Genomic DNA, 14,445 nt, shown 5'->3' with positions numbered 1-14,445 from the left:
AAGCTACATGTGCCATCTCTAGCTATCCTGATGCTTTCCCATGGGAAGTCATTCTTATCCAGTGCCACACTGTACCCCAGGTTCCTGATTGACCTGGAATGTTTTTTGGCAGCAAGAATAATTTTCTGCTCCAGAGCTTGGGGAGTTTTCTCAGCCATGTTCTTTGATTAGGACTTCATTGAGCCGTCATAGTGAAATGGGTATCAGTCCTGTTTGAGGTCACGGATGAGATGCTAACGCAGCATGAGAGCATGAAGGGGACAATTGAGATACTGTCCCTCTTAATTAAATTCAGAAGTTTCAAGGCTTCTCCATGAAGAGAGATGTCTACCCCCAGCTTTGCTTTCTGAGTTTTGCTGCTGTCTTGTGGACCCTCCTGTTTGATTACCCAATTACCGTCCTGTTGGCCACATGGAGGCACCTTGCTTTCTTTAATGTTTTGGCTCACTTGTAGACAAAAATTCTTTTCTTGCTTTATGTAATCCAACCAAAACAGGCTAGAACTTAAAGAAAGAAAGAAATCTGTTAAATACTAATGAATCACACAAGAAAAATTAAAATGGGAGGTCCAATGCATTCTAACATTCTTGCTTAAAGTTTCTAATGCTTACGAACAAACATGCTCACTATTCCTGCCCCTGTTTACAAGGAATCCCAGAGAAAAGAATGTCCCGCCCAAGTCCCTTACTTTCTACCTTCAGACCTGTCATTGGCTGTAACATTTACTGCCCAAGAACACCCCACTGGCTAAGTTCACTCTCCATGATGTGGAACCAAGAATGTGACGTTCACTTCTCCCAGATTTTTAGCTCTGCTTATTTAGTTCTGGCTCCTGTTCTGACAGTCACTCCTCTCCTGGTGACTGACATTAGAAATTACTTCACCTGCTAGGTCAGACTCTGCAGCCTACCTGTAATTCCTGGGGTGGAGGACGGAGGAGAGAATCTTTCTCCCAGTCCAGGGCAAATTACCTTTGAAACTGAAATCAGTCAAAGGGAGAAATAAAGTGAGAGAAACCCATTTATTGCTTACAAGCAGACGTCCACTTCTGCTCGCCTGTGCCTCTCACCACCTGGCTGCAAAAAAGGGGCCCCACCAAACCTCTCCTTTCCAGCTATGCCCTCGCTCCTCCTACCCTTGTAATCACCTATTGATAAGGAAATGGAGTACTTCTCTCCACCCCTTGGAAACACCTATTGATACAGAGATGCACTAAGGCAAGGTGAGAGATTCTGAAAATATTGCAGTTTTACCCACACTACCCACGGCAGTAGTTCTGAGTCCATGTAAACCCATCAGCACCTAAGTACAAATAGGCATCAATGGCATGCACCTAATTGCCCAGTCCAGGACTAGAGTGGGATGTGACACATAGAAAGAACAGTAGGCAGGAGTTAGCTGCTATTTTCTCCTTCCTTGGCTCACACCCTTTACTAACTCCTGACACCCAAGTACTTAACCTTTTCTTTGGGAAGGTGTATGAAAAGCAAAGGGGCAAGTAAGGACAGAGGTTCTGTAAAGCCCACAACTTAAAAATGCTGTTTCACCTAATAAAATTTTAAACAGAAGGGAAGAATACATACAAGAGAATGGGAAGAAGAACTCTTCTTCCATTAAACAAAAATTCAAACTCTTGTTAGGTGCCAGGAACTTCTTGCGTACATAATCCTCTTCAGGCCATGCTGTGGCCTGGCCGGGCCTAACCTTCCCTAATTGCAGCATCACAGAGAGAGGGCTCTGGATCCTGCAGGATGTATAACTCATACCCCTCAATTTGGCACTGAATGTGTTCTTTTGTATTGTCTCATAAAGTCTCATGCAAATAGGTTAAGAATTCATTAAAGGACAGAAATCGTGTCTGTCTTTTCTCCTTTGTTCCTCACAGCAGCTAGAACAGTACTGAATGCATATTATTATCCTCTCTGAATATTGGCTGACTGCTTGATGGACATGGAAAAGGAGAGTGAGGTTAATGGGGCTGACTTTGGTTGCTAGGTCTCCAGGAATTCTCCTTTTATGGGGAACATGTGTCATTCAGATTCCTCCTCTTCTCCCAGATGAGCCTCCCTCTGCTGACATTGCAGGGTTACCCACACACATTCACAGAGATTTCTCCACTTTCCCATCCTCATTCTGTTGGCCTGAATGGGAGATTCCAGTGGGCACTTTGCCAAGTGTAATTACTGTCTCTGTGGTCCTTCCACCACTCTGGTCTGTTCTTGCTGAATCCTATCGTCCTATCCTTTCTGACTCTCTCATCCAGTAGAAACATTGGTCATCTGCCACTCCTTCTTCATCATCTCCTACCTCAATCACCAGGTTGTATTTCTCTGACTTTTCAAGATTTTTCAAATTTATTCCTTTATCTCCATATCCTTGACATTACTTTAATTCATGCAGTTGTCCCCTTGTAACCAGTTCATTGTAACAGTCCTCTAAGTTGTTTCGCTGCTTTGGTCTAGTCTAATCTCCTGCAAGGATCTTTCAAAGATGCTAATTTGATTACACCACTTCCTGCACAACATCCTTTAATGGTGCCCTATTGCTCTGAAGATAAAGTCCAAACTCCTTGACAAGGGGACTCATTCTCAGTCTAATGCATACTTACTCCTCAGCCTCACTTCCGACTGTATATGCTTGCTTATCTCCTGTCCTCCCCCATCTCTACCCCAGCCATGTCCAGCTCCTGTGCTGCTTCACATGCTTTTTTGCTCACCTCCAGTTCTTTTAAATCATATTTTGGGTTGTCCATATGCTCCCCGGACATTCCACTAGAACACAACCTTGAAAGACAGGCATTCTGCCTTCTTCTTTCACAAAATAAGGACTTCAAAATACTGAATGTGTAAATGAACATTTAAGTGAGTTACTGATGTTTTGATTTCAGTGCTCTGACATTTTTTGAGTGTTTACTCTGTACCAGACCCTATTTTAAGCTCTTCAATCATAAAAACTTACTTTATACTGCGAAGTAGTAGTATTATATCTCTATTTTACAGATAAGGAAACTGAGTCACAGGGCGACTAAGTTATCTGCCTAACATCATTCAGCTGATCAGTAGTTGAATGGAAATAGGACCTCAAGCAGTCCTATGCTGGAGTGTTCGCTCTTAACCAACATACCCTGTGTTGCTTTTAATGCAACACCATGGAGGCACTTACAGGGCATATCACTGAGATATGGCTGGGTGAGAAGCAGATGGATTAAGAGTGATGTAGGAGGAGACCTGTGGCACTGACAGAAGAAGGGCTTCTTGAATCAGTAGCAGCCTCAGGGATGGGGCTCAGCCAGGCAGGTGAATGTTCAATGCAGTTTGTCTACATCCACAGCCATCATCGGCCACATCCTTTCAGACAGTCTTCTGGGACACACTGTTGAGCACACGTCAAGAACACTTGAGTTGAGCACTTGGATTTCTGTGTACTGAGGATACCAAAAATAGAAGAAGACAGATTTTTTCAAGGTACCCACCATCTAGGAAGACAGACTGCACCACACAAAGAACTATATGAACCAAAACAGACTGCTTAACAGTGTAAAAGAGAGATGGCAGTTTCCCTTCTTGTAGCTAAATCCCCTCTTCATTTATTGAAGGTTCAGCTAGTATAAGCTAGCACAGTGCTCAACTGAGGATATATTATGGGGTACAAGATAGAAAAATGCTAAATGAATCCAATAATGGGGTCAGATTCCCACCACCTTGGATTTAGTAAGCTCCAGGAAAATACTTTCAGTGCGATGAGGAAGATGTTGCATAGATTTAGGAAAGTGGAGATGCCACAGGCCTTCCCTTCCATTACTTTCTACATAGTGGGGCCAAATGAACACCTAGTTCCTAGCTTACTGAGGGCCCTGGCATCTCAATGTTTTCTGTAGGACATTTGGAAACATGGTGCTTCTTTAGGCTAAGGAAAGGGCTGGGAAGAGTGATGAGGAGTTATTTCAGAACAGATGTCAACAGAGCCCTTCTCTCTGCCATAAATCATCGAACATGTGCCCTGTGCCTGCCAGGCAGAGTGACTGAGGCACACCGTTTGGAGCACAGAGACAATGAGCAGGCCTCATGGGGGACTCATGCTGCAAACAAATTAGCTTGGATGGATGAGTGGCCTTTGCTCATTCTTGGGCAACGTGGAGGTGGAAGCTCAGGCAGTGTGGAGTTTAATGAAGGATCGCAGCTGACATGGCAGGTCAGATGGCTCTGTGCTCTGTGTTCCATTCATGTCATAAGTTGCTAGTTGCATTTTGTTTTTCTCCAGCTATTCCTGTTGCCCTGTTCCCTCCCATGCCATTGCCCACATTTTGCTTTGCATGCTATTGGAGTGGGGCAAACTTATCCCCAAGCACAGAGGATCCAGGCAGGGACCACACCTTGGAGGTAGGAAAAAAAGAACTGTAGGGAAGCTGTGTGAACCAGTGGTAAATACAGTGCTCCAAAATGAGATGCTTTCTCCCCATGCTCACTGTCCTCCTGCTTAGATGTACCAATTCATTCCCGTAGTTAAGTCATCACCACCATGGGACTTTTAGTATCTGGAGGGAGAAGAAGGATGTACCTGGAGCAGGCCTGGTGTCTGTGCTCTCATCAGTGGTCTTCCACAAGGGTAGATGAAGGCAGTGTCGGGGTAGAGCTCCTGTTTGCTGTCCAAGCAAACAGACGTAAGGAGGAAAGAAAGCTGATGCAGAAATATGCAGTCTCACATAAAAGCAAGATATGTAGCACTTGGAGCTGTGAAAGTTTCTGTCTTAAAGAGAATGGACTAAATGGGGTTCTTGTAAGTGAGCATCAATGTTGACATCATCCAGGATTAGCCTAAAAGCATCCTTTAAAGTACTGGCCATACTGCATGTAACTGCTGGTTATGTGAGTTTACACACATGTAGGGGAAAAAAGTGCCAACCTTACCTGCAGACATTCCTGAACAGAAAAATTTGCCACAGTCACATGTTCTAGTGAAGTAGAGGAGGAAGAAAAAAACACTCAAAGCCTGGATCTTTTTGCTTCCTATTCTGGGAACATGAGATCCAGGTAGGATAAAGAAGTGGTAGGGAAAAAAACACCTGCAAAGTCTTCTGAGATGGACATATTTTGGGAGACTGAGTTGGGTGATAGATGCTTATGGCATAAGGTCTTTAGGGAAATGCTTTGTCATATTATTGGATGCTACCTGTAATGATGCCCTGTGTGCTCTAAAAACACTTCCTGGGCATGGAGCTCTGCCCTGCATCACCAGCTGTCTGCTCACTCAAGTTCCATACAAATGAGTTAATTACCTACAGCAAGAGCAAACTTTGAAAACAAAGCAAGAAACATGTAAAATAAAGGCTTTTGTCTCTCTGTATTACAGTTTCTCCTTGATTACATCATTTTCATAAAGAGAACTGAGCAATTTCCTGTAAAACAAGAATTCTGGGAAGACTAGATTTTTAGGATTTCTGACTGTAGAGCCCCTCTGTAAAAAAGTATTTAAGTAGAAAGTGCCTAGTGAAAAATTCCTCAAAATATTAAGTCACCCTTAGGCCAAGTAGCCTTTGGGATAGGATTACCCATTCTTGGCTTTAATAAGGGGGAAAAGTAGGCAGTTCTAGCACTTGGGACATCATTTTATTTTTGAGGGCATTGAGGTTGGGGATGGGAATGAAGAAAATGCAAACGTTTGGGAATTAAAGGGAACTTAAAGATCACCAATTCCATTATTCTTATTTTAAAAATGAAAATGTTGAAGTCAGAGAGATTATCTGTGCCTTAGTAGCAAGCTGACTCTAGTTTTTAAATTGGAGCTCCATGGAAACAGCAGTACTTGTCTGAGTGCTCGACACAGCTGTTGGTGACTTCTGGCCCTCAGTCTTCATTCCTGTTATTCTCATGTGGTCAATGTTCTGCCAGTATCACATAGGAAACACAGGTTTACTATGCAAGGTAATTATAAACCGTATTTCCAAGGAAAGTGGTATGTCTTGAAACTGGATTTAATCTCCTGAAGAACAATGATTTTGTGTTATGTGTCTTTGTATCTTTCTCATTGCCAAGCACTACATTTTATGTAATTGTAATACTTAAATATTTGCTGATTGAAAATATTCTAGTTGTGAAAAACTCTTTAATATTTTCAGCAGCAGCAGGAACAATGTCGTGTATAGACTTTGGTGAAAGACTGCCTGGATTTGAATCCAGCTTAGCCCAGGATAAGCCATGACCTTGGGCAGGTGACCTAACTTCTCCATGCCTTCATTCCTTGGCTGTAAACTGGAATATTAATAACCCCAATCTTATAGGTGGTTGTGAGGATTAATTGAGTTCATATATACAAAGCATTCAGAACAGTGCCTGGCAGAGAGAAAGTACTTGGCATTGGCTATTACTTGTCAGTATGCAGAGAAGGCTGTCTTTAACTGGTGCTGAGAAATGTTCCAGAGCAGCCATAAATATTATATTACCTGAGCACATAATAAATGAGAGGGGTCATCAGTTCTTACAGTTCTGGACATTTCTTCGTTCAGAACCATTTATATATCTCTTAATCCCCTCTATTGCCTCTTTTTACCCTGCAGTATTCAGGTTTTCTTAATGAGTAAATGGAGTCCCCATTCTGGTCACTATTGTCTAGAGCCACCTTCTAGCCTCTCCAGTGCCCTCTTACAGATTATTGTGGGTGAGACCCCAGTGGCTTTGGTCCCACCCAGACATTGGTGTGGAGCAGTGCTGATCAGTAGTGGTGAGCCTTCCTTGCCCTTCTTTGGAAAGGCTGTAGGTGTTCTTCTCCCAGATGTGTCACCAGCCCCACTCAGTTAATCCTGACATCTCAGTCACTATTCCTTTGAGCCTTAACAATTTTCTTTTCATCCTTTAAAACCTAGAGTGAAATCCATCTTAAGTAAGAGAACTCCGCCTTTTATACTCTTGTTCACCCATCCATCCAACTGCCACTTTGATACACAGGTTCTTTGCCCTTGTGATGTTACTACGTGACTGATCCCCCACTGATATGAGTAGGTATCCTCACTCTGGTTTTATTTCCACAGTATGTTCCACCAGATCTCTGCGTCTGCAATTTTGTGCTGGAACAGTCCCTCTCTGTCAGAGCCCTGCAGGAAATGCTTGCCAACACAGGTGAAAGTGGCGGTGAAGGGGTGAGTACCTGAATTATGTCCTTGGCAGGGACTGGGGTGCACCACAGCTGAAGAGTACTTACTTCATTTCATTTCTCCAGTTTTGAACCAGAAAATCTTAGGGTCCTTGGGATGATCCATACAAAGATAGTAAATCTTTCTCCCTGAGTTTAATTCCTCTTATTCAGCAAGCCTACCCCTACTTCCTTTGGATTAACCGACTTCAACCAGAAAAATAGAAGAGGTCACCATGAATGCTGCCTGAGCAGGGCATAGGATATCGAACCTACTCCCCTTCCCTAGCCCACAGTCCACCAGGAAATGTGGAGTGACCGAGAGGGCCTTGAGATGGAGTGTGCCTGTTAGGCAGGCTCTTTTTTTCTTGGGAAAGTCTCATCAGAGATTTATGGCTCCCCCAATGTAACCAGTTTACAACAGTTTGGAAAGGGTTTCCTATAAATTCAGTCTTTGATATGTGCCCAGAACTCCACAGTTTCACTTTTGCAGAGCAAATGAAGACCTGTCTTGATTTTATATTGTCAGTAAAATGGTCCCTAAGTATTTAACTGAGGGATTATGTTCCATTATTTCCCATGTCAGAAGGTCTTTGGCCAGAGACTTCACAATAATATTTTCACTTTCTTTCCCTAATGACCTCATCCATTTATATCCACTTATCATCAAGAATTTTAATTCTGTGGCCTGAACATCTCAAATCCAAACTCGTCTCTCCATCTCCCTTAGCTACTGCATCCGAAGACTACCCAGGATCTTCCGCATTACTACAACAGCCTGCTGCTTTGATTCCTTTTGGACTTACTCCAACACACTGCATTTTTCACTCAACTGTCAATGTTCTTTCTGAAATGTAGATCCAATCATCATACTTACCTATGGTATAGTCCTTTGTCTTCTCATTACCTTAAGAAAAATTCCAAATTCTCAACTAGACATAAAGCCCTTCAGGATTCAGGGAGCACTCCTCAACGTTCCTGCCCCACCTCTCACCCCATCCCCCAGGCACCCAGTGTTCAAACCATATTGAACTCCTTTCACTTCCTCAAACGTGACAGTTCTCTTTTGCTTCTGATCGTAGGCGTCAGCTGTGCCTTCCAATTAGTTTCCTCCTCACTCTCTTCCCTTATGTGACCTCTACTTCTTCAAAGAACCAGTTTAGTTATTAGATTTACTGAGAAGCCTTTGATGACCCCATGAATCTGGGATGGGTGCCCTTCCTTGAGCAACAGTCAGTGAATAGTTCTTATCAATCAGTGCTATCCTTACAAGTCTAATTTGCTCTGTTGTGTACTGGAGAGCAAACTGCATGTAGGTAGAAGCTATTTACTGTGCTTAGCACAGTTTATTTCTACTTGACTCAAATGAACTCATACATAATAAAGACATGTCTCATTTATGGTAGAAGAGACGATGACCATAGATTCAAGAGAACCAATATTTACAGTTAGGTTATCTTCTAGCTCTAAATGTGATCTTACACAAGTTTTCTAATCTCCTGGGGCCATTATGTTCTCTTCTATAAAATTAGGATGTTTAATTAAGTTTTTTAGGATCCTTAACACCACTGTTGTGATTTTCATTCTTTTGGTTTAGAATAATATGCTTTCATTAGCCACCTGAGAATAGCTTTGCTTTGTTCCTTAGAGCATTAACATAGGTGAGTTTTTGTTCTTTTTTGATGTTCACTGATGTCTGTGTTCTCTTCACTCCTGCACTGATCTCATTACCCCATGCTTTGTGCCATAAGCACATACCCTCAGGGGTTTCCAGTTCAGTGGAACAAATTTATTTTTAATTGCTAACTCTATTTCCCAGACTAATAACTCATCATTTATAGACATTTTTGGTGAGGGAGACCTGGTCGATTTGGAATATCACCACTTTCAGTATCAACCAATTTCAGCTAGACCCTGCCTGCTTATGGCCCCAGGGTAGAAATTGGAAAGATAGAGAGAAGCTCTGTTAACTGAAGAATTGTCCTGGCCATTCTCTTATCCTGTTTTATTCAAAAAGTGCCTTTCAAAGGACTTACTTTTCTTTATCATTCAGCGTGAGTGGTTTGATGACAAAGTGAGTTAAAAAGTTCTGGCTGTAATCTCGGCTCTACTCGGCTGCCAGGAACTTAAATAATGGTCTTAACTTGGTTTGTCTTAAAGAAGAATAAAAAATAGTTCATTTTCCAAAAAGAATGTGAAGACCAACTTAGTAAGAGTGAAGAGGATGGAGTTTTGTGACATAGGATAAAGACCTTCCTTAATTACTAGCCATGTTATAGCAGAAGTTTATTCAATACATTTGTATGTTTCAGGGGCTGTCTTTGATTTACAATGTTTAAAAGCAAGTATGTTAAATCTTTCTGGGAACTCCATTCTCTTGGAAAACTCAAGTTCAGAGTAAATGACCTGTGACATTTTTATTATTTAATGTTCACTGGATAGCAATAATCACCATGTTGGGGTCAGACTCTGAAATTTCCCATGTGTCATACTACCTTTTTTGGGGTATTTTACCAAACTGAAGAGGGGGGCAATAGTTATTTCCTTAATAATAATCTTGACACATTATCATAATTATTACTACTGTTGGCTAGAGACCTTAGAGTTAGAAAGAAGGGACTTGAAAAGAGAGCTGGAGTACAGAGGAAGGAGGGGATGCTTTTTAAATTATTAAGATTTTATTATTCACTGATGGCTCCACTGATTAGTTACCTGGACAGCAGCTTCAGTTATTACAACCCTCTCGAAACTCTCTCCCGGTTTCATCCAGGCTCTCAATCTTTATTATGAGAAATAATATTTTTATCTAACCTCTTGAGTCTGATTGTTTTGCTTTGCTGAAGTGATTGCTGTGCACCTTTACTATTAGCACTTAATTTGATTTTAGATGGTAATATTCGGCAGGGAAGAGAAAGAAAGAGAAAAATAAAGTAGGAAATGAGTTAACATGACAGAACATAATGAGTCTCTGGGGAGCCTGAGGGTGTTGAGTGGGTTGACACCTCCTCTGCGTCCCAGTCCGTTCTGTTTGGAAATAGGCATTTACTTCTTTTAAATAGATATTACTTTCACTAATGATCATGACTGCCACCAAACGGGATGAATTGGAGAGCGTAAATTTTCCTTCTAGCCATAAAATGGTCCTTGTGTGGTGAGTCTTTTCGCTGATGTGCAGCATCTGAACATTTTTTGAAAATGACTTGTTTATTCACATGATGAGTGTACAGAAGTCTTTTTGTAAGGTTTTACAGTTCTGCAGCAATTCCTCTTGCTAACAAGGAAAAACTAAGGTGCCTAGCTTGTTTTTACAAGAGAGGGTTTATGATTGCAATGTCCTTAGCGACCGCCAATAGCATGAGGGACCCAGCTTTATGCTGAAAAGAGGAAATGCTGAGGAGGACCTAGAGGCAGAGGGTTTGGTGCCCAGCAGAGTACACCAAGCTGAACTCATCCTTGGGGCACTTTACCTCTCATTAAATCCTATCTGGTTTCATTCCAGGGAAAATTACCAAGAGATAGCTCCTTGGCACTGTGGCTAGTTTAAATGGCTGGAGTTTTAAGCAAAATACCTGCCTGCAGACGTGAAAGTATTTTTGCAGGTTTGATTGATTGGATCTTCAGTATGTGAAACACCCACCTTCAGCAGGAAATGGGGCTAAAAGAGATGTCACCATCTCCCTCTGAGTCCTCAGTCCCCGTCATTCTATAGAAATGACTTTGAATGCAGACAAAGCAACATTTGTAGTGAGAAAACTCAGTGTCTGGACTCTGGCAGATGTGTTTTCAGTCCAGGCTATACTGGACCAGGTGACCTCAGGAGCAAATTATTTCTCTTGCATCCCTTACTTTCCACATCTTTAAAATGCAGCCTGCCTCATGGGGTGAGTGAGAATTAAATGAGTGAGTGCCTGCCAGTGCCTGTGCGTGTGGAAATGAATATTGGTTCCTCTTTTCATCTTTGATCCACTCCCCGCTGTCACAGATCCTTCAGGCATATTCTGATGCCTCAAAGGAGGGGGAGTTCCATGCTGATTGTCGGAGGTTTAGGTTTAGTCCAACGGGAAGTTTCACTGTGGACAGCTCTCTTACCTCCTCCAGGCTGTGGTTTCGCCACCTCTAAATGAAGACGTCACCTACATACGCAAGTGCTTTCCCCATTTGTGAAGGTTTCAGGGTACCAAGTTAAAATGGGGATGCATTGCCACCTCACTTCCCCTGGTGTGGCCTGTTGACCCTAGCCCCACCGATGAGCTGTGGGATGTCAGTCTGTTGTATTAACCACTACGCTTGAGACCCTGGCTCCCGTGATTTTAGGTAGAATGAGTGAATGTGTTTTTTCTCTTTCTGCCTTGGTGTGGAAAAAAAGAACTGTCCAAACTTATCGAGGACAGCAACCCTAAAGCACTAGGTGATGACTATCTAATTTTATAATTTGTTTTTGAGAGATTTTCTTGTGGAAATATGGGATGTGTTCTATAGTTTTGACAGAATTCCTTTCTTCAAAGAGTCAGGCATTTTCAAAATTAAATAACAATGAGAGGCCTCCAAACTAAGGTTTTCAAAGTGTTTCTACAGATCAAATTGTCAGTGAACATATGTCCCTTCTCTTCCCCTCTTCTTTCCCCCTCCTTAGGGTTCTTACTCATGTTACAGTATGATTTTAGGGTTTTATGTTGATACAATGGATTTTAACATTTCTCTGATATTTATGAAAATATATGAAAGCAACTCATAATTCACTTTTGAATTGGCCTTTTGATAACATATCTAATTAAAATAGGCCATCTGGAAGACCTTACTTCATGGTAAGAAAGCACCTCTTTGGTATAAGGGAAGTCTGATTGATTGATTGCAGTATTTCTAAGAAAAAATCCCAGATATCTGATTTAGGTACCGCCATTTTCCTTGGATGGATTTTCTTATATAAATGTAATTACAAAAAGTGCTGTACTCAGATTTAGGCTACAGCATGTTACTTGCCAGCTTCTTGATGACATCAGCACTGTACTGAAAAGAAAAGTAAAAACAAACTTTAGCATCTAATGCCACTGCTAACTTCTAGCTAAAATAACAAAGCACTCAACAGGTAGAAATCTACCCCCTTTATTCTCATTGAGTTTTTTCTCTACAGTAAGCATCAGTAGATTCCTCAACTTACTTGAAAGCTTCCAGCAAATCTGTGAACACTAAAATATCCATTTACTGTTTTGTTTTTGATTTTGCTAGCTCAGTGACCTCTCGGAATGGGTATGTTATTCACTCCTTTAATATACATGTACTTTGCATGGACCACTGGCTCCAGTTGTATTTGTAATGAAGCGAGCCTTTCACTTGTGTGTGTTTGGGGCTATTTCCATTCTTTGTGCCTCTGCAATTTAAAAAAACACCACTGTTCCATACACTTCAGTCTTGTGGAATTTGAGGTGGCTGTGCACTTATAAATTCCTTGCCAAGCAGCTTGTTAAACCACTGCTCTGCAATTAGAACAGCTTGCTTGTGTGGTTTTTTTTTGCCTTCAAGACTTTGAAAATTGTTTTTAAAGCCTCTCCCTTTTTTCCAAATGTGGTCTAGATGGCCTGTGGCCATTAAGTTTCAACTTGGTCAAATGACAGAAGTGTGCAGCTTTGCCTCCATCCAGGCTGCTTAGAGCTTCCCACCTCTTCCAGTGTTATTATGCAACTCCAGCTCCATACTCCAGTAAGACTGGAATTCATAATACAAATGGAAAAAGCTAGTTAGATATTCTCCCTTTCTCATGCAACATCCCCAAAATGAACCAGCAGAAGAAACCAGATGTTAATTTCAACAGTTAAGAATAATCACAAAGAGTAACTAGCTTTTTACATTTCTTCATATTCTGAGTAGAAGCATCTTCAAGTGAAGACCCATAGAATTAATTTTTAAGCTCCAGGCTATTAGCCCCCACCTCCCCTTCTGAACACAGTGTTTCAGCTTTAATGGAATTGCTTTTTTCTTTGGTGAAATTTTTTTCCTTCTGAGTCAGTGCCTCATATTTAAAACCAGTCTGCCTGTGTGATCTTGGTGTTTTGCAAATGTGGTAACATTTAGCCTGGCTAATGTTACACAAGCCTGAGAATTACTTTCACTCTTGCTGCTGTTAGTCTGGTCTGGTCATAATGACTTCAGTCATCTTAGAAAGTTTGAGCTTCTTCCCCAGGGCTGGACTAAAGGTAGCTTCTTTTATTTTTTTTTACATTTTAATTGTGCAAAAAAAGTTAAACATTTTCATTAAAATTTCTTAGAAAAGCAAGGAGAGATTAGGGCATCTAAGTTTTCTTCAGCACATACCGTGTAGGTAAATAGTTATATTCTGACAAGGATGTTTTGATGAGAGGTTATGCTGAAAATTTTTAGAAAAATAACTATTTAATTGGGGGACAGGAGCACAGATGAGTTGTAAAATTGAATTTCAGCTGCATTTTTAGCAATATGTTTTCATGCTAAATTATGAGATATTTAAATTTAGAAGACATCTTTTAAAACATGTGCTTACCTTTTAAAAATAAAGCACCATTTGGAATTCAAGAAATCCTGGGAGAATAGAAACCTTTCAGTTTATTTATGAGACTTTTCCTTTGATCATGTAATTTATTATTAGTAGCTACCAGAGTTTAAGTTATATATTTGTAGGGAGAATTGAATGAATTGGAAAAAACTCCAACTTACGAAAGTTTAATAAAAACACCTATTTGGATATTCTGGTAAAGAAAAATTAAGGTGGTACTAGAGAAACCCAGATCTCAGCTGGCATTTTAATCCTCAGTGGAGTAAAAACTCTGTGGCCAGTGTCCCCACCTTATGATGATGACTCTGTCTGGTTTTAGAATGGAAGGATCTGGAATGACAAGTGGGAATCAATGGAAAGTAAGTGTCTTGCCAATGGGTTTCAGCCCCGGGCAAGTTCACTATGGATTCAATGTGACCAAAGAAATGACAGTAGAACATTCTTGGGGTGAAAGGGTTTATACCCAACTTTATTTCCACAATGGCAGGTCAATCACTAGAATCCAATCCAGAGCGAGTCTGCATGCAGCAAGCCGGTCTCTGCCTCTGGGCCTCTCTGCCCGCACAGCCGTCCTAGTCTCTGTCCTCGGTGCTGCACCACTCCAGCCTCTGCTCTGCTCTCCTGCAGCCTTGTAGCCATGCCACCATGTCACCCAGAGCACTGGGCAGAGCTCTTTATATAGAGTCAATAATGACATATTGCCCACATGTGTAGTGAGCTAGCCAGCTGGGGCCAGGTGAGAATTTTGGCCACAGGAACCTTCACTTTATCCACAGTAAGCAAAAATAAGATGA

At 41.4% G+C, this 14,445-nt stretch overlaps 1 protein-coding gene across 11 annotated transcripts in view; it reads left to right on the top strand.

Moving 5' to 3' along the window:
• The window catches only part of RYR3 (ryanodine receptor 3), a 515,713-nt gene that overhangs the window by 188,296 nt on the left and 312,972 nt on the right, over positions 1-14,445 (top strand). For all 11 annotated transcript variants that reach the window (XR_008992553.1, XR_008992552.1, XM_057488647.1 and 8 more), the window contains exon 3: positions 7,025-7,132. Coding sequence is in view for 9 of the 11 variants with exons in the window: in XM_057488647.1 (XP_057344630.1) it covers positions 7,025-7,132 (108 nt within the window). In the remaining 2 variants the exon portion in view is untranslated. The remainder of the gene's footprint in view (positions 1-7,024; positions 7,133-14,445) is intronic.

This window comes from Manis pentadactyla, chromosome 11 (assembly GCF_030020395.1).
Source record: "Manis pentadactyla isolate mManPen7 chromosome 11, mManPen7.hap1, whole genome shotgun sequence".
NCBI lineage: Eukaryota > Metazoa > Chordata > Mammalia > Pholidota > Manidae > Manis > Manis pentadactyla.
Note: the sequence above shows the minus strand (reverse complement) of the source record. Positions and strands in the feature narration are given on the sequence as shown.